The sequence below is a fragment of the Hippopotamus amphibius genome, chromosome 1, assembly GCF_030028045.1.
Source record: "Hippopotamus amphibius kiboko isolate mHipAmp2 chromosome 1, mHipAmp2.hap2, whole genome shotgun sequence".
Lineage (NCBI taxonomy): Eukaryota > Metazoa > Chordata > Mammalia > Artiodactyla > Hippopotamidae > Hippopotamus > Hippopotamus amphibius.
In genome coordinates, this window is record NC_080186.1 from 61,048,340 (window position 1) to 61,067,126 (window position 18,787).

Sequence of the window (18,787 nt, forward strand, 5' to 3'; positions counted from 1 at the left end):
CTCAGAGCAAAGACTGGCACAACAGTGTAAAGAAATTATATTACAATAAAGAGCTTAAAAAAATGGTGGTGGGGAGGGAATGCTTGTGAAAATAAGCCAGTTTTGAAGTAGCATTGAAAAAAAAAAAGCTTTAAAAGTAAATGGCTGCAAAAAAAAAAAGAGAGAGAGAGAGAAATCTGCATCCTTGAACTCTGGATTTATGTAAATCCTGCCTTCCCTATACATTTTCCCCTCTCCAAATTGGAATAAAGGACAATTCAGTCATCTGTTATGAGAATATTTCATTTCCTACTTGCACAATTATTTATGGCAAAGTAAAACTAACCATTTTCCATAGTATTTGCTGAATTACTATTGTCTTTGTATTTTTTAAATAAATTTTAAAAATTTAAATCCTTAGTACTAATCTCTATCACAGCTGTGGATGCAAGTTAGATTTATATTTATTAAAATATGACTTTTCATTTTACAGTCATACTAGGTATTACACTTTAAGACTATTAAAAATAAAAATGATAAAATATAGTACTGTAAAATAATATGTAATAAATTTGAAACCTTCAAAAATAGCCAAATAGCCATCATTTTGCTTTTTTACATCTAATATTTTCTGAAACACTGTACAATAACCATATGAAAATGGAAAAGATGTAAAACATAATTTATAGGAAACAAAGAACTATGGTAAAACAAATCTGTTCAAGTAAATTTTTTTAAAAAATAAAAAATTTAAATTAACATACCCAATTGGGATTGAAAAGATGTATTAAATTTCTTCTGTGCCAGTTCAGCTTTCAATGTGCATAAATCTGAAACTGCTTGTTTTCTCATCTACAAAACACAATTGCCTTTCAAAAATGAACTTTCATCTTACCTTTCTAAAATTATATAATCGTCATATAAATAAGTTTTTATAATGGCGTTCATGTCTTCTTTCATTTGCCTTCAATGCCTTCACTTGTACTGGATTACTATGGTAAATGTATAGTTCATAAGTCCCTTTGAATAAGCAGGCTTGTCTACTGCTAGATATGCTACCAAATAATTTCATTTATTAGTCTATAGGCATGATAAAATGAAACTGTTTTAGAAAACTAGAGTGAGAAAGAATTTTATCTTTTGCTTATTTCAAAATCTGTTCTCAATGTGTAAAGAAAATAGTAAAAACAAAAACAATAACAAAAAACCCTCTGCCTCCTAAAAAAAAATTACAAAAAACCTTAATTCCCAGCCCTTAGAAATGGAATAAGTACTTATGAAATATAAGTGTGGCAAGCACCCTTCTGAGTGTATTAACCCCTTCGATACTTTAAAATTTTTAATTGAAGCAGATATTATTTTTCCCCGATTCTACAGCAGAGGAAACTGAGATGCCTAGAAGTAACTTGCTCAAGGTATAAAACTAGTAAGCGGCACAGCCAGGATTCAGACTTAAACCACCTGGTACCAGAGCTCTTGCTGTTCCAAGTATTGTCTGCGGACCAGCAGCATTAGCATCACCTGGGAGTTTGTTAGTACTGAAGACGTTCAGGCTTCCCCCCAGACCTATTGAGTCAGATCCTGCTAATTTTAACAGGATCCGCAGGTGACATTACATTGAACTCTGAGAAGCATTGATTGTGCTATATTATCTTGAATATGGCTGCAACAGTCAAGCTAGGTTTTCTGCCTGAGTTCTGTATCTTATGGGTAGTTTAGGGTAAATCATTCAGAAATCAATAATAAATTCTTATAATGTCTACTATGTGACAATTAGGCACTATGGTTAAATGTAAGATTTTTTCCCCCCATTCTGTAAGCTGAAAACTTGGTTCAGTTTTTTTCCATTTGTCTTTCCTGTTTTTTCACTAATAATTTTAATTTGGGTTCAGACCACTTATATGTAATATTTATAAGGTTAAAATATACAAAAATGGTAAGAACTAATGTGTATGCTTTCCAAAAGAAAAGAGCATTGAGAGAGTCATAATTGAAGGCTCTGGGGGTATTTTCATTTCTCCCTTTTGCTCATCCAACCATCCGTTAAGTGGAGAAGTTTCCACATTTGATTTCTCTCCTTTTTTTTGAATACACAGGAGTCTTCATTCACTGAATGAACTACTTTTTTGAGTGCATACTGTATAAGAATGTTAAATAACTCCTTTTTTTGTTTGTTTAAAATTGTCCTTTGCCTTTTTCTTTTTCTGTAGTTTAAGTTTTAAGCTTCTCATTACTGAGCCAGGGTTTAGCCTTGAGAATGCTGCTAGTGAAAAGAATCTAGAACTGCGCTGTCCAGTGGAGTAGCCACTTGCCATGTGTAACTATTTAAATTGAAATTAACTAAAATTAAATCTAAAATTCATTTCCTCAGTCACACAACAATCTACATGTCAAGTGTTCAACATCCTTATGTGGCTAGTGGCTACCTTATCAGACAGTGCAGGTAAGAAACATTTATACCATCACAGAAAGTTCTATTGGACAGTGCTAATTCTAAACAGGGGTCTTTATTCTGTGTCATAAAGCTATTTCTGATAGAGAGGTGAATCGAGAGCACTCACATAACATTATATATATATGAAAATAACCAGAGAGAAAGAGAAAATTACCCAAGAGAGGAGAAAATATTAAAATTAAATGGGAGCTCAGAGAGCTCAGTGGTTTGTCAGACTTATTTATGAACGACTCTATTATATGAAAATTACTTCTTTCAAAACATTTTATGGAGACTCTATACTGATTCACAAGGTTCTTTTACTTTATTTCTCAGTGAAATTTTATTAAAAGTTTTACTTTGGCCTTGTTAGGAATCTTTTCAAAGCATTTCATTATTATTCTCGTATTTTTGTTGTTGTTGTTCATGCTCTTTTTTTATTAAGGTAACAATTTTAAGACAGTCACTCTTTACTACCCTTACATTCCTGACAATCAAAGTTAAAACACCAAAATATTTTATTTTAAGATAAATGTTATAATCTAATTAGGGGAAATGCAAAGTACCTTAATTTCTATTATGAGTTTCATTTTGTCAGTATCCAATTTTCTCTTGAGTTGGTCAATAGCGTGCTGTACTTCGGTGATCTGGATGATAAGGTAATTCTGTATGAGACATATAAAGACATCTTTATTTAGTGTAACATCTATTCATTTTTAATTTTAATTGCCTTACCAATATAAACTACAAAGCGATATCAAATATCAAAAAAGCAAATCATGAAAATAACCTATTCCATAAAATAAACTTATTGCTTTGGAGTAAATTGCTATTGAACTGTTGATTTCTTATGTTTTAGGGACCACTTTCTGTTCTACTATAATTTTCATGTATTATAAAAATAAATAGGTATTTGTAAAAATTACCATTAAATTAGCACTAAAAAAACCAACAACTATTACTATGAGAGGAATATACTAGTTTAAGATACTTAGCAAGGCTTTAGAAATTGGCATAATGGCTGGGAGACTGGAATACCAAATTGTACACTCTAAATAAATGCAGTTTATTGTAAAAAATAAAAAAATAAAAAGTTAAAAAAAAAGAAATTGGCATAATGGTTTATAAAGGGAATCATATTAGAATTACTTAAAAATATTTACTAATGAAATACTGTATTTTATAATAAAATCTGTTTAATATGAGAAAACCTATTTTAGAAGCTTTTTGGTTACTTTTGTTCAGAAAAGTTTATGAGATGTAATAGTCAACAAAGAAATTATTTAACCTGCTTCTGTGAAAAAAACATTATCATATATTGAACTTGAGAAAACAGTAAGATAAAAAGTTTCAATGATGCTTAAAAGAAAGTATCAGTTAATAAGGAGAAACTTTTACTTGAACCTATTTGGATTTTATATTAAATTGATCTTAAATGATAAACTTTTACCTAGAAACAGAACAGATTGGTGGCTGGCAGAAGCAGGAGATGGGGGTTGGGGGAAATGCGTGATGGTGGTCAAAAGGTATAAACTTGTAGATATAAGATAAATAAATTCTAGGGATGTAATATACAGCATGGCATCTATGCTACATTGTATATTTGAAAGAGGCTAAGAGAGTAGATCTTGAAAGTTCTCATCACACACTAAAAAACTGTAACTATGTGAGATGAATGCCAACTAAACTTATTGTGGTATCCATTTTTATAATATATACATATGTCATATCACTATGTTTCTACTTTAAACTAATACAATGTTATGTGTCAATTACATCTCAATGAAATTGGGAAAAATAAACTTTTAATATTTCATCATGTCTAAAGTTAAATTTATACTTAATTGTAGTTAACATAAAATCGTTTTTAGATAAGTGGGATCAACAAAAATTAAACTGATAAATGGCCTCTGGAATTTGCTGTTTAACAATATGGTGGAATTACTCAACTAAAAAGTAAAACCCATGTCTCTCATCTGTCAAGATTCAAGACTATCTCAGAAAAAATGAATTGATCAAAATTTAATGTAATTTATCATTTCTTTAGAATATCACTACCTATAGATTCTGTGGTTGTTATCAAACTGCCCTCCCCACCCCCAAATGAAAGAAAAGGAATGTAGTGCTCACTATTACTCCCCTGCCGTACTTCATTAGGTGTTTCTCTCTTACCCACAGAACCAGAAAGTGACCCTTTCCGCTGGCTCAGAGGTAGATCCTACTTAGGCTAAGTCAGGATATAGCATTCCCTGGTAACTATGATCAATCCAGTGCAGGCCTGGCTGCTCCCCAACCAGGCCAAAGGGAAAGTGTTATATATTCCATGCTTCTGACAGAGGTTATCTCTTGTTTCCCAGGCATATATCCCTACTTGCCATTGGTAACTCTGTTGCTACCTTGAGGAAAAGCAGTCTTAGAATGAAGCTGACAGTAAAAATAACAGGGAGGAAATATCAGAAGTACCTAGGCCCTTAAAGACATCATTAAGCTGCTGATTGTATCTCCTCAGCACCCATTACAGGAGATCATGAATTTACTTATTAAGGCAGGTTAAGCCAAGGTTTTGTTACCTGTAGCCCAAAACATCCTACATATGATAATACTAATTACAAAGCATCTATTTGAAACAGAACTTCTCTAACAGAATGTGAACAAATTCAGCAGTACCTTAGAGTCTGTGATGTTTGCCAGATTCTTTGGTCTCATCTTGATCTCCCTGGCTTCAAGCTGCATAAGCAATTTTTTATAGTAAAGTTCCAAATCTTCTCGAAGTTTCGTTAAAACTTCCTCCAATGATGCTGTAACTTTCTTTGTTTCAAAGTACTTTTTTTTCCAAACATCACAGGCTATTAAAAACAAACAAAAACCCCCCAAAACCAAATGATATATAGTTTGTTTAAACTTTTCAACCTGGAAAGGAGCCTAGAGTTAATTTAAACCACTCCTCTCTACTCTCCTTCCTCTTATACTCTGAGGAAATTAGTGTTAAGAACAAAATGTTTATTGGATAATAAAAAGAATTGCTTACAAATATAGTAAGATCCAGGAACCAAAATCAAGTTCTTTCAGCTTGTAATTTGTTTAGAGAATCTTTCTTCAAAATATTACCTATAGCAAAATGTGTATATATTTTTTAAATTAATTAAATTAATTAATTAATTTTATTGGCTGTGTTGGGTCTTCACTGCTGCACACGGGCTTTCTCTAGTTGCGGCGAGAGGGGGCTACTCTTCCTGGTGGTGCGTGGGCTTCTCATTGTGGTGGCCTCTTTTGTTGCAGAGCATGGGCTCTAGGTGCGTGGGCTTCAGTAGTTGCAGCACATGGGCTCAACAGTTGTGGCTCACAGGCTCTAGAGCGCAGGCTTAATAGTTATGGTGCACAGGCTTAGTTGCTCCATGGCATGTGGTATCTTCCTGGGGCAGGGATCGAACCTGTGTCCCCTGCCTTGGCAGGTAGATTCTTACCCATTGCGCCACTTAGGAAGTCCCAAAATGTGTATATTTTTTATTTCAATTACTTTTATCCATAATCTGATTTGAATTCACTACTTATATAATTAAAGCTATGAAAGAAAAGTCAAAATATATTTTTTAGATTTTCCTTATTTTTCAACCCCAAAATCACTTGTTTTGTGAACTCATCTGATTCTGATTCATCATTTTTCAACATTATTCCAAATATATCCTCAAATTTCTGTAGTGCAGAATTTCTTAAACCTGAGACTTCTGGTTGAGAAAATTAGAAATTAAACTCTGCCAGTTTTGGGAATCACTTTGGCACCAATGAGATTCTAAATATAAACTTAACTGAAACACAAACTGCATGCTAGTATACCAGAATATGCTTATGTTTCTTTTTTAAAGATTATCAAAGAAACAAAAAGACCAGATTTTAAAATTCTATATTATAAGGTGATTTAATTAAAAGTATAAAACTATATGGAATTTTAACTCAAGAGTTTAACTATTTTCCTCAGCCCTATAACCAATCCCTCAAATACTTGAGCATCTGGTACATTCTCCCTTCTTCAATGCTACATTCCTAGGCAATCCACTATCATCTTTTGGAAGCTGTATTGTGTTTCTAACGGTCTCTCTGCTTCCGTTCTTGCCCCTCTACAGGTTATTCCACACCGCAGTCATTCTGATCTTTCCAAAATATTTTTAAAATCACATAAATCCCTAGTTTAAAAATCCTCTGATGACTTCCCCTATTACTTGTATTGATAATAAAATCCAAACTCCTTGAATTGGCCTATCTGCTCCTTGCTGACCTTTTTTTTTCTCCTTCTACATTCCTCCTTGTTTGTCACACTCCAGCCATACTGGTCTTAGTTCAGGTCCTTAATTCTGCAAGCTTATTTCTTTTTTTTCCCTATCTCTTCACATGCTTACCATTTTATTTATCAAATCTTAATGATATCTCCTCAGAGAAGCCTTCCTTGAAAACCCTTAGCTAAACCATCTCTCCTCCCCTACCACTCTTTACTGCACTCTTTTAATTGACTTTTCGGCTTTAATCAGTAGCTGATACTGTCTTATTTGTTTACTGTCTGTTTCCTCCTATTAGAAGCAAACTCCTTAAGGGCAGGGCCATGTTTGTCCTATTTACTGTTGTATCCTCAGCATTTAAAACAATGCTGAGGGACTTCCTAGGTGGCACAGTGGTTAAGAATTCGCCTGCCAATGCAGGGGACACGGGTTCGATCCCTGCTCCAGGAAGATCTCACATGCAATGGAGCAACTGAGCCTGTGCTCTAGAGCCCATGAGCCACAACTATTGAGCCCATGTGCCTCAACTACTGAAGCCCGCAACAAGAGAAGCCACCGCAACAAGGAGCCCATGCACCACAACCAAGAGTAGCCCCCGCTCACCACAACTAGAGAAGGCCCGCACACAGCAACGAAGACCCAATGCAGCCAATAAAATAAATTTAAAAAAATACATTAAAAAATTTTTATCATAAAAAAACAATTCTGAGAACTGAGGTACATAGTAGGCTCAATAAATATTTGATGGCTGATACATACCTTTTATCTTGAAATATTCCTGTTGAAATAGAAAGTGACTGATAATTCTCATTTTATAAATAGAAAGAGTGAGGCACAAAGAGAAGAAATAACTTGCCTCAGTACAAGATAATTTTTATGTTAGAATCCTGGTCCTGTGGTTTCTAATCCATTGCTCAAATCTGTCTGATAAAATTGTTCTTTTGACAGCACAACAAGGCCAAATCATTGCCACCACTTTCGGGATAATACTTTAACATTAGAGGTAGAACATTAAGAAATACCTCCTGACATAGTCTATAACCTCTAGTCAGATCTAGTACTGAAGAAATAATTTTGCTGTAAATTGAGAATCCTAAAGGCAGTTAATTCCATCTATACCTTTTACCCTTTTTATCCTCAAATACAACCCAAAATGCAGGCCTCTTAAAGTATTTAACATCTCTCAAACCATTATCCTATACTTCCTCTACCGTGGCTCATTTTTCCATTTCTACCAGTTCTAACAACACTATTTCTAACTCTACTGCAAGGAAACTATCTTTTTTTCCTACCTCATTTCTCTCATTCATTCACTAATACTGTCAGTTTAGCAAAGCAGACAGACACACAAACCAAAAAAAATGAGCACCTAGGGGAGACTAAGGGACTCACAGAAGGCTTTGAGAGTGATATCTAAGCTGAGATTGTATAACTAGTAGGAAATAACCAGGAACTGGGAAGGAGAGGGTAGAAGGAGAAGATAGGAAAAGATTTAGATGGCAGAGGGAAAAGAATGGGCCTGAAGGTCTGCAGCCAAGAGGAGGCACACTTCAGATTCTAGTACATCTACCACTTTTCCCGGAAGCTTTTCTTGATCTCTTCCATCTAATTTAGATGTTCTTCCTCTGTGCTCTATGCATAGAATCTGCAGTTCCTTTATCAGAGCAGTCATCAGTATGTATCACTCCTGCTCAACTTGATCATCATTTTCCCACAGGACCATAAGCACTTTGAGGGCAGGGACAAGATTATGTTGGCCTATTAGTATCTCCTCAGCCCCTAGAACAGTGACTAAGTTCAGTAGGCCCTTAATAAATATTTATTTAATAAATGAATGTTAAAATGAACAAACATCCATTTTTAAAAATAACTGAATTTTGATAAAAAGCACGTTACATTTATTGTATAAAATAGAGTTGAACAATGATTTTATCTTTTCTATAGTGAATTTATATAGGTAGTGTACCACTTAAACTATAACAGTAAAATAGTAAATAGTATCATTTCACCATTTATTCCGAAGGCATATTCTGTAAAACTTGAGTTTCCTTTATAGTGATAAAAGATATGTAATAAACTTCACCATGATATCGCTTTAATTTGCCTTGTTCCAACAGCCTTTCAACTTTTTTTATTAGTTCTTCTCTAACTCTTTCCAGATATCTTCTTTCTTCCTTTACTTGTTTCATTTGTTCGATAATCTTCTCTCCTAAAAGATTATAACCCATACTCATCAATGTCTAAAAGCTGAAAGATGGCTCATATAGAGTATAAAACTAAAAAATGCTAAAAACAGCAAGTATAAATTGTACCCCAAACTCTGTTTCTGGATGCAGTACAGCATTTGCCACCATGGAAAACACTGGGGAGTCATTTATATATATATATATATATCTAAAGGGGATTTATATATATGTAAACAATACAGGGCTTCCCTGCTGGCGCAGTGGTTGGGAATTCGCCTGCGAATGCAGGGGACACAGGTTCGAGCCCTGGGCGGGGAAGATCCCACATGCCATAGAGCAACTAAGCCTGTGCACCACAACTAATGAGCCTGTGCTCTAGCGCCCGCAAGCCACAACTACTGAGCCCAAGTGCCACAACTACTGAATCCTGAGTGCCTAGAGCCCATGCTCTGCAACAAGAGAAGCCGCTGCAATGAGAAGCCCATGCACCACAACAAAGAGTAGCCCCTGCTCACCTCAACGTCTCCTGAAGACCCAACACAGCCAATTAATAAATTAATTTTTTAAAAATGTTAAAAAACAACAATACAGTATGTCTCTTCTACATTTATATACATGTATAGAAACTAGGTAAAACTCATGTAGTTATACCTCTTGGTTTAATTCTTTAAGTAAATTTATCTTGGGCCCGAAGTTATTGTACTTAAATCTTACATGGAAAAGTGTATAGAGTATATATTTAAAAAGCAGAAATGTTAGTGACATACATATGCAGTAATCAACATAATAGTCATATACTTTAAAATAATTTAACTTTTTGTGGTAAAGTATACATACTTTACCATTTTAACCATATTTAAATGTACAGCTCAATGGCAATGCGTGTCTTCATAATGTTTTGTAACCACCACTACCCTTTCATCGCCAAAACTTTTTTATCTTTCCAAACTGAAACTCTGTATGCATTAAACAATTAACTCCTCATTAACATTATTTAACTTTACCTCACAGAATCGTCTGTACTTATATCTGTACTTATGTTATAATCATACTTACTCTCAATCTGTAATAAAGATATATCAGTTATTTCTGGAGAAAGAGAAGGTTGACAACGTACTGAAGGAAAATCAATAAGATCTGGCAGGGTGACGTACTCTTTTTCACCTAGCTGTAAGCAAATATAAAAATCAGTAAGATCTGGTAGGGTTACACATCACTTTTCGCCTATTTGTAAACATCTGATAATGTGCAACAGTAATGCATTTTTTTTACTTGTATGGTGATGAACTCCCAAATTTGTTGTTATAACTATAGACCCTCTCTTGTGCTCTAGCTTCTCCATTCTGCTATTACTTGGACATTATACCACAGGAGCTTCAAACTTAAAATTTTAAAAGAAGAAAAAAAAAGAATCCATATTCCTTTCTAAATATGATTTCTGGAAGTTGCTGCATAACAAAGGGAGTTCAACTTAAGGATGGATGATGCCTTAGAGGACGGGGAGGGTGGGGGGGAGTCGAGGGAGGGAGGGAATATGGGGATGTGTGTATAAAAACAGATGATTGAACTTGGTGTACCCCCCCCAAATAAATAAATAAATAAATAAATTTAAAAAATAAATAAATAGAAGTCAAAAAAAAAAAAAACATGATTTCCTTCCAAGATTTCTGATTTCAGTTACTTGTTATGACAACTTTTAAATGTTTCTAAGATGGCTATTGAATTTTTTTCATATTGAGCCAATTTTGATCATTTATATTTGCTTAAAAAATTGGAGATCCTAGCACATTTTCAAATTTTAGCATAATTTTATTCTCATAAATTTTATCACCTCTGTGTTTGTGTTATATTGCCTTCATCTCATCTAATTTTTGTATTTCTATCCTTTTTGATAAACTACCTCAAGCCTAACCAATGTTGATGTTTCTGCCACTACTACTTGATAGATCTTGAATAGTTTTCACTTCCACTAGGCTTTTCACTTCTGTAACTTATTAGTTTCTACTTTTATCTTCATTAATCCCTTACCTCTACTTTGTTTGTTTTATGATTCTTTTTCTATTTTATTGCATTTTATTTTATTTTCTTAACTTATAAGGTGAGGTTCCCACAGGGTAACAGCAACCACCTAAATTAGGATCTCTTCACAAATGCTCTCAACTACTATAAAAAGAAAGCAAATAAAATCACTCATAATTTATGTCTGTAGAATAACGAGGACACAGAATCCTCTAATTTACATATACTTTAATTTACATGTAAGTGGGAAAATAAGCACCCTAGACCAGCAGAGTGTGCTTAGAAGCTCATATTTGAGCAGAGTCAGATGGGGACTATGCATTAAAGAGCACAATACACAGATAACACAGAAAACATCAACCACAGTTTAGTCTTAAAGGAGAAGGTCCTGCATGTGGTGGAGGAATACTGAGAGTAAGAGTATGAACTAGTAAATCAAAGCTCTTTTTGTGAGGAATCTAAAACAAAGGGGCTTTTAAAATGTAGGGGGCCAGAGGTGGTAATTATGGGAAAACATAGCTATTGGGTGAGAGGAAAATGCTTTGGAAGCAAGAGATATTCTGTCAGGGCTAGGGGGTAAGAGAAAAGAATGTGGTCAAGTTAAGAGCTCTGCTGAATTAAATAAGTAGGAAAAGACCACTTCCCTTAAAGGCCCCATTTATTCAAAAATACATAAATATATAACTGCATTTCACTGTAACAACAGAAGAGGGCACTCCTAATCTATTGATTCAAGCTAAAGTAACCCTCCAGAACACTACTCTCTGTTTCTCTATAAGAACACCTATTACTGATTCAGAAAAATCCAATACAAATAAACACAGACAACATCTACAACATAATCTAGCATCCAAACAAAGTTACTTTTTGAAACCTCTCAAAACTGAAAACTAAAACAAAACAAAACCAGCAGCAAAGAAGCAGAGAAAAAATTAATGATATTCCCAGCATAGATTAAATTAAATTAAATCAAAGCATTTTAGATATTAATGAACACCTTAAATCACAGAATAGAAACTCAGAATAAAAATGGAAAAATAACAGGAAGAGGTAAAGTGGAAACTGAAGAAAGAAATTAAAGAAAAAACAAAACTGTCTCAGAAATGTATAACAGGTATCCAAAAAGGAACAGATATGAACAAAAATACAGTAATCATAATAGAGAACAGAAATTAAAGGAGTAAAGAAAATTAAACATAAAGAAAATAGTAAACTAGATCAGAGAGAAAGTTGTAGAGATAAAAGGTAAAGAAGATCTAAGGTAAGACTAACTGGAGTCCTGGGGCGGGGGGGGGGGGACCCATCAAATGGATCTGCTATTTATATTGTTTTCTAGAATTATAATTTCTTGAAATAAAAGAAGTCCTGATTTTCATACTGAAAGGGCCCACTGGGTACCCATAAAAACCACACCTAGAACTCTCTAACTGAAATATAGCCTGATAAAACTACTACACATTAAAGGAATCCTCTGGCCTTTTAGACAAAAACAACCAAACCAGTTTACAAAGCAAAAAAAAAAATCAGTTTGGCATCATACTTCTTAATAGTAATATATATAACAAAACATCAGTAGAACAACATTTTAATGAACTCAAGGAAAAACTGTGTAAGCCTAGGATGTTACAGCCAATTAAGCTATCCTTCAAGTATCAAGGCTCTAAAGCAGGAATGAGCAAACTTCTTCCATAAAAGGCCTCAGAGTAAATAATTTAGGTTTTGTGGGCCACATATGGTATTTGTCATAATTCTTCTGTTTTTCAACTTTTTAAAAATTCAAAAAACATTTATAGGTCCCTTGCTTCATAAACAGGCTGTGGGCCTTGTTTGCCTATTCCCGCTCTAGACAAAGTTTTTAATGTGGAAGAAGTAAGGGAATATTGTACCTAGGAGCTTTTTTTTTTAATAAGTGGAGCTTAACCCAACCAAGAAATGACTGAAAAATCCCATGCAGAGCTGGCAGCAAGTGCTGAACATATTTAATTATAGATCTGAGACTAAAACAAAGGTGAGGAGGATAAGATAAGAAACACAGCCCATAAATGTTCTGTTCTTTGACAAAGCAGAAATAACACAACTAAAAGTATATGAGAGGAAAAAGGAGGGGGAAAGATGACTTTTTAATTGCCTTGAATTTAAAGGTAGGAGTCAGAGTATAATTTTAGAGGTAACAAATCAAAATCACAAGCATAAATTTTTAAAAATGGAAGAAGGAGGGCTAGGAATACAAGCATAAATTTGTATTAGTATAAACATAAACACTAGAACAAGATTCAACCTTCCTAAATACTGGGATGTGTGTGTGTGTGTGTATGTGTGTTTATGTGTGTGCATGCAAATAAACCACATAGTAACACATAGTAACTATAACATAAAGTAAAATGACAAATCTGAGGTCAAAAATATCAGTCCTATCAATAACATAAATGGACATGACTCACTTACTAAATGAAAACCACTTTCAGACTGGCTTACAAAGTGAAACACAACTCTAGGGTGTCTGTTAAAGACATACCTAAAGCAAAGCAATTCAGAAAAGTTGGGGGAAAAAAGTAGGGGAGGAAGATAGGGGTATACCAAATAAATGTAAACAAAAAGAAAGGAGAGGTTAGTATTTTGATATGCAATAAGGGAGAATTCAGGTCAAAAAAGCATTTAATGAGTCAAAGAAGGGCACTTCATAATGCAAAAGTGATAATATTACTATTTACATAAGAACAAGTTTGTGCCAAATAATACATAGAAATCTAAATAAATCAAAAACCACAAAAGATGTAAGGATAAACAGTAAGATACTCATAACAGGAGATTCTAATATACTATTCTCAGTCCAAGACATAGAAAGAAAACATGGGAAAAAAATAAGGATATTTAAGAATACTTAAACAACATATTCAGCAAGGTAGATCACAGACAAGGCGCAGAGCAGGGGAAGATATTTGCAACATACATAAGCATCGAAGGATTATCTTCCAAAGTATATTAAAAACTCCTACTAATCAGAAATATATGGCAGACAACACAATAGAAATACTTGAAAAGGTAGTTCTCCAAAAAAGTTATCAAAATGGAGTCCAAAAAATATAAAAACATGATCAACTGTATGGGTAATCTGGGAAATTAAAATTCAAACCACAGTGAAATAGCATTAAGCACCCACCAGCCGGGAAAATTTTAAAATGTGAAGATAGCCTATTTTATTAATATCCAGCAACAATAAAACAATTATTTCCTGAATATGGCATGCCTTTGCTCCAAAACTCGAAGGCTCTGAAGTGTGATTCTCCTACCAGGACTTGCCTTAGACTCCATTCAGCATTCTAACCTATTATATATCAAGCATCAATGGACCAGATGGATGTTAGCACACAACTGGCAGCACTGCTTGCTGTACCTCTTGGATCACCTTGTGAGCCATCTCTTGCTTTGAGCCCGCTCAAAGTTGGCAGTCTTTTAGATTACTTGATTAAAAAAAAAAAAAGAGCCCTCCATCTGAATGCAGTAAATCTCCAAATTCCAGAGTCCATCAAGTGACTCATTCTCCATGGTAGCTGGGGCAATATACAAAAACCTGGTTTTTACTTTAAAGGTCATACCACATGTCCCAGACCATGAAACTCCCAGAAATCTCACTGAATTGGCAGGCTCCTGAATTTTCTTGAGGTTTATCTGCCCCACTCTAACATTTAAGGTTAGAAAACTTAGACATTTTAATCTGCAGTTTCATTTCAATTTCAGTCTAAATATTATGGTGCAATACCACATCTAAAAAAAATTTTAAAATCATACCTGATTGTCCTCTCTTCTAATGATATTAGCTCTATCATCTTCATTTTTCCAAAGAAACTGACTTAAAGGGGAATGATAGATTTCAAAAGTCATATTAAAAAATGATTCCATGAATATTGTTTTCATGTTTTATTTTTATTTAATATTGTATAAATACAAATATAACATTAAAATATTTTAAAGTCTGCTTGAAACCATTATATTATTTTTCAAACTCATCAATAATTAACATAAACTACATTTAGCATGAGTTATAAAATAATACTTCATTATATCATAGCTAAATTCAAATCATAGTCCAATGTCTATAGCAAGGTAAACTAACTGGAAATTCTGTAAACATACTTTGCTTATAGTTCTTTGGTGAATAATTGTTTATAAAATTCCTTATCTTAATTTCAAAAGACTATATGCAAAACTGTGGTCTAAGTAGTATAACTTTGAATGAAATGATACCAATGTGAGACATGATTAGTTTACTAATGATTAGTTTACTCATAACCAGGAATATAAAAGAGGCAGAAAAATTAATTCTAAGAAAAGCAAATGAAGACAGAAATTTTTCTGTCATCAGGTTGTCCCTAATGACAAAAGGATTACAACAGAATAAATTTAAGCAATAAACTATCCCTCATTATATTGGAAAGGAATATTAGTGTATAACAGTACACATCAGAATCAAGGTAATTTTAATTAAAAATGTTACTAACTTCACTCATATCTTTGTTCTAATTAGAAGTCTTTATACTAGTACCCTGGGTATCTCACTCTTTTTCTTACAGTTTAGATTATGACATGTAGAATCAACATCTATATTAATTACCTTTTTTTGCCACTAAAATAATCATTATCTGAATCTTCCTGAGACCCTGGCAATTCAGAATTTCCAATTTGATGACTGCCAGTCTGATTTTCATTTGGAGTGGCTTTTCCTCCAGCTGACGTTGCTGTCCATCCATAGCAAAGAAAGTTCATAATATTAACAAAATATGAAAATAAAATTTTGTTTTTATATGTACATACTATATACCCTTGTCCTATGTTTCAGAATCTCTATGAACTTTACTACTTCCAAACTGAATTTCATGAAACTGTATGCAAAAGGAGAATTCTTTGATTAATTCAGTTTGGGGAAAATTGGATTAAACAATCCTAACAGGAACACAAATCCACCCCTACCCCCCGCCCACCTATGGCAGAATTTCTGTTTTTATGTACAATGTGAATCTGCAAGATGGGGTAAGTTGGCTTTTATTCAAACTTAATTGTCTTCAGGAAGCTTTTGCCAAAAGCATCTTTTCAAATAGTATTCTGAGGATCCTTCTCTGGAAAGCACTGGGTATAAATGCAGAGCAAATAATGTCACTTGTTATTTCATATACATTTTCATTCATAAAATCTCCCTTCATTTTAACAGAATTTCTCCATGTAAGAAAACCACACAATGTCTTTAAGACATTAACACTAATGTTCCACATGATCTATATGAACAAGAGATTCATGAACCTGGTAGTGTTAATGCAGAGTTTTTCCCTTGGAGAAATCAATTTTTTTTAATTTAGAAAAAACTGGAGTCATATTAGTGCTTGAAAAGTCATTTTACAAGAGTTGCCACAATGTGTTGCAACCTGAAGCCCATACTGGTTTAGTTTTAGTCTGGTTGTGACCACTTATTTCCCATCCGGCACTGGACTTAGTAATTTAAGGACAACAAACAGGGATTTTCTAAAAAATATATTCAAGGCAAAGGAACAAAAAATAGATAAATCGGCTGTTTAAAACTGATAGTAAAATACCACTCCCCCATCTGCCCCCCCAAAAGAAACAGCAATGGAAAATACAGTTGATTCTGAGTTACATTTTGATAGGAATATAGGACATGTATCTCTCATTCCTAATAACAGTTTAGAGCATGATGCAATATCCATGCAACTTAATGAGAGAAAGAAAGCAGGCCTATTTACTTTAGAAAAAATTTAGGGTTTTGAGAACTAGAGCAGATGTACATATAAAATGTTATATTCACAGAAAAGGGAGAGATAACTGTGAAACTATGTTTTGAACTGTGAGATGTTTGCCTGGCAAAGAAGAGAGAAAGAGGAATTTAAGCAAAGAAAATGGCATTTGCAAGACAAAGTATTGTACTAATGTATACAGCATTTTTGACAATAGTGAAAAGTTCAATATTACTCTAGTACAGTGTTGTAAAACATGGGCTTCAGTCAAACAAACAAGAGTTCGGGTCCTGACATTATCATAGCAGGTGTGACCTCAGGTAAGTTATTTCTCTCACTTCGTTTTCCTTATCTCTAAAATGGCATTGTGCAAGTAAAACACTTTCAGCACAATATCCAATCCTTAGAAATCTCCAGACTTCAAGTTCTGATTTCCATTCCATTGCATTTCCTAATTCAGGTCTTTATTATCTCAGTCTAGTCTCCATATTGTCACCTACGCAGTTTCTCTAGAACTAAAATTCAATCATGCTACTCCTGTTAAAAACTTCAGATGGCTTCCCATTTCCTACAATTTATTTTTGCTTTGCAAACAAGGATCTTGCGGTTAAATCCCTCCATACCTCCAGTTGTACTACATGGTACTTCTTCCTCCTCTTCCTACCACCAAACCATAATAACAATACTACTATTACTAATAAGAGCTAAAAATTATTGAACCAACTACCACACTGAGCAAATCCTGAAAGCTTCATTCATATCATAACCTATGTGAAAAAAGTCTTCTGGAGTTAGGCAGCGAGCAACCTCCATGGCCTAGCATTTGCAACCCTGGGTTTGAAGTCTGAGTCTGAAGAATTCTCTATGCCATTTTAAGGATGTGGGCTTTAAATAGTAATCAGTGAACATTTTGAGAGTTTTTAAATTGGGAGACAAATAATCCAATTTGTAACAAAAATGATGCAGACAGCACTCTAGAGGACAGATTAGAAAGGAGATTATAAGAAAGGAGGCTACTCAAGATGGTTTTTAAGGTTCTTTTAACCTAGGAATCTATCATTTTCTTGTACAATAAGGAAATTTTCAAAGCTTAAAGTCTGAACAACTGGAAGAATGATGAAATCCAAGAAATAAGAAAATATACTGGTTTGGGGACAACAGCAGTCAAGGATTAAACGTTATAGTTGAGGCATGTCAAAAATATAGAGATGTATAGCACTGGGAAAGAACAAAAGGTAACTAATGGAAGGGACTACCCATTTTAATACATACAAATAAGTAAAGCAATACTTCTTTTCTCCTTCATTACAGGACCTGTAAAACATACTGTGCATATTTTTACCAGTCATATTTGATAATATCACAATGTTAGAGCTCAGATATTTTGTATTCTCATGCACTACTAAAGAACAATCTAACAACTTTAAGAAACTGCACAACTCTCATCAATAAATGGTAGTGTCATATGGAAAAACTTAAGGAACTCTAATCTCACATCACACACAAAAATTAATTCCTGGTATACTAATGAGCTAAATGTGAAAAGCTAACCACAAAATATTTGTAATATAATACAGGGCCCTATTTTCATGATCTTAGGATAGAAAAGGGATTTTTAAAAAAATTTATTTATTTATTGGCTGTGTTGGGTCTTCATTGCTGCACATGGGCTTTCTCTAGTTGTGGTGACCTGGGGTTACTCTTCGTTCCTGTGTGCAGGCTTCTCATTGCAGTGGCTTCTCTTGTTGCAGAGCACGGGCTCTAGGCGTGTGGGGCTTCAGTAGTTGTGGCACATGGGCTCAATAGTTGTGGCTCACGGGCTCTAGAGCACAGGCACAGTAGTTGTGGCTCCCAGGCTTAGTTGCTCCGCAGCATGTGGCATCTTCCCGGAACAGGGCTTGAACCCATGTCCCCTGCATTGGCAGGCGGATTCTTAAGCACTGCACCACCAGGGAAGTCCCAGAAAAGGGATTTTTAAAGAAGACATATATAGCACTAATCATAAAAGAAAATGCCAACAAACTTAACAATGTTAAAGAACTGCAGTTCCACTTTTGCTGAAGATGTAGAAAGACAAAAGAGTGCTCCCACCTGAACAAGAAGAAAAACACAAATAATCTATGAAATAATAATTCTTGAACACATCAGAGAGTT

General features: G+C 34.1%; 1 protein-coding gene across 1 annotated transcript in view; it reads right to left on the reverse strand.

Moving 5' to 3' along the window:
- The window catches only part of SPATA1 (spermatogenesis associated 1), a 40,617-nt gene that overhangs the window by 1,979 nt on the left and 19,851 nt on the right, over positions 1-18,787 (reverse strand). The window contains 6 exon segments of the mRNA XM_057714887.1: positions 2,980-3,078; positions 5,081-5,259; positions 8,768-8,893; positions 9,927-10,038; positions 14,679-14,739; positions 15,502-15,616. Of these exon segments, the coding sequence (XP_057570870.1) occupies positions 2,980-3,078; positions 5,081-5,259; positions 8,768-8,893; positions 9,927-10,038; positions 14,679-14,739; positions 15,502-15,616 (692 nt within the window).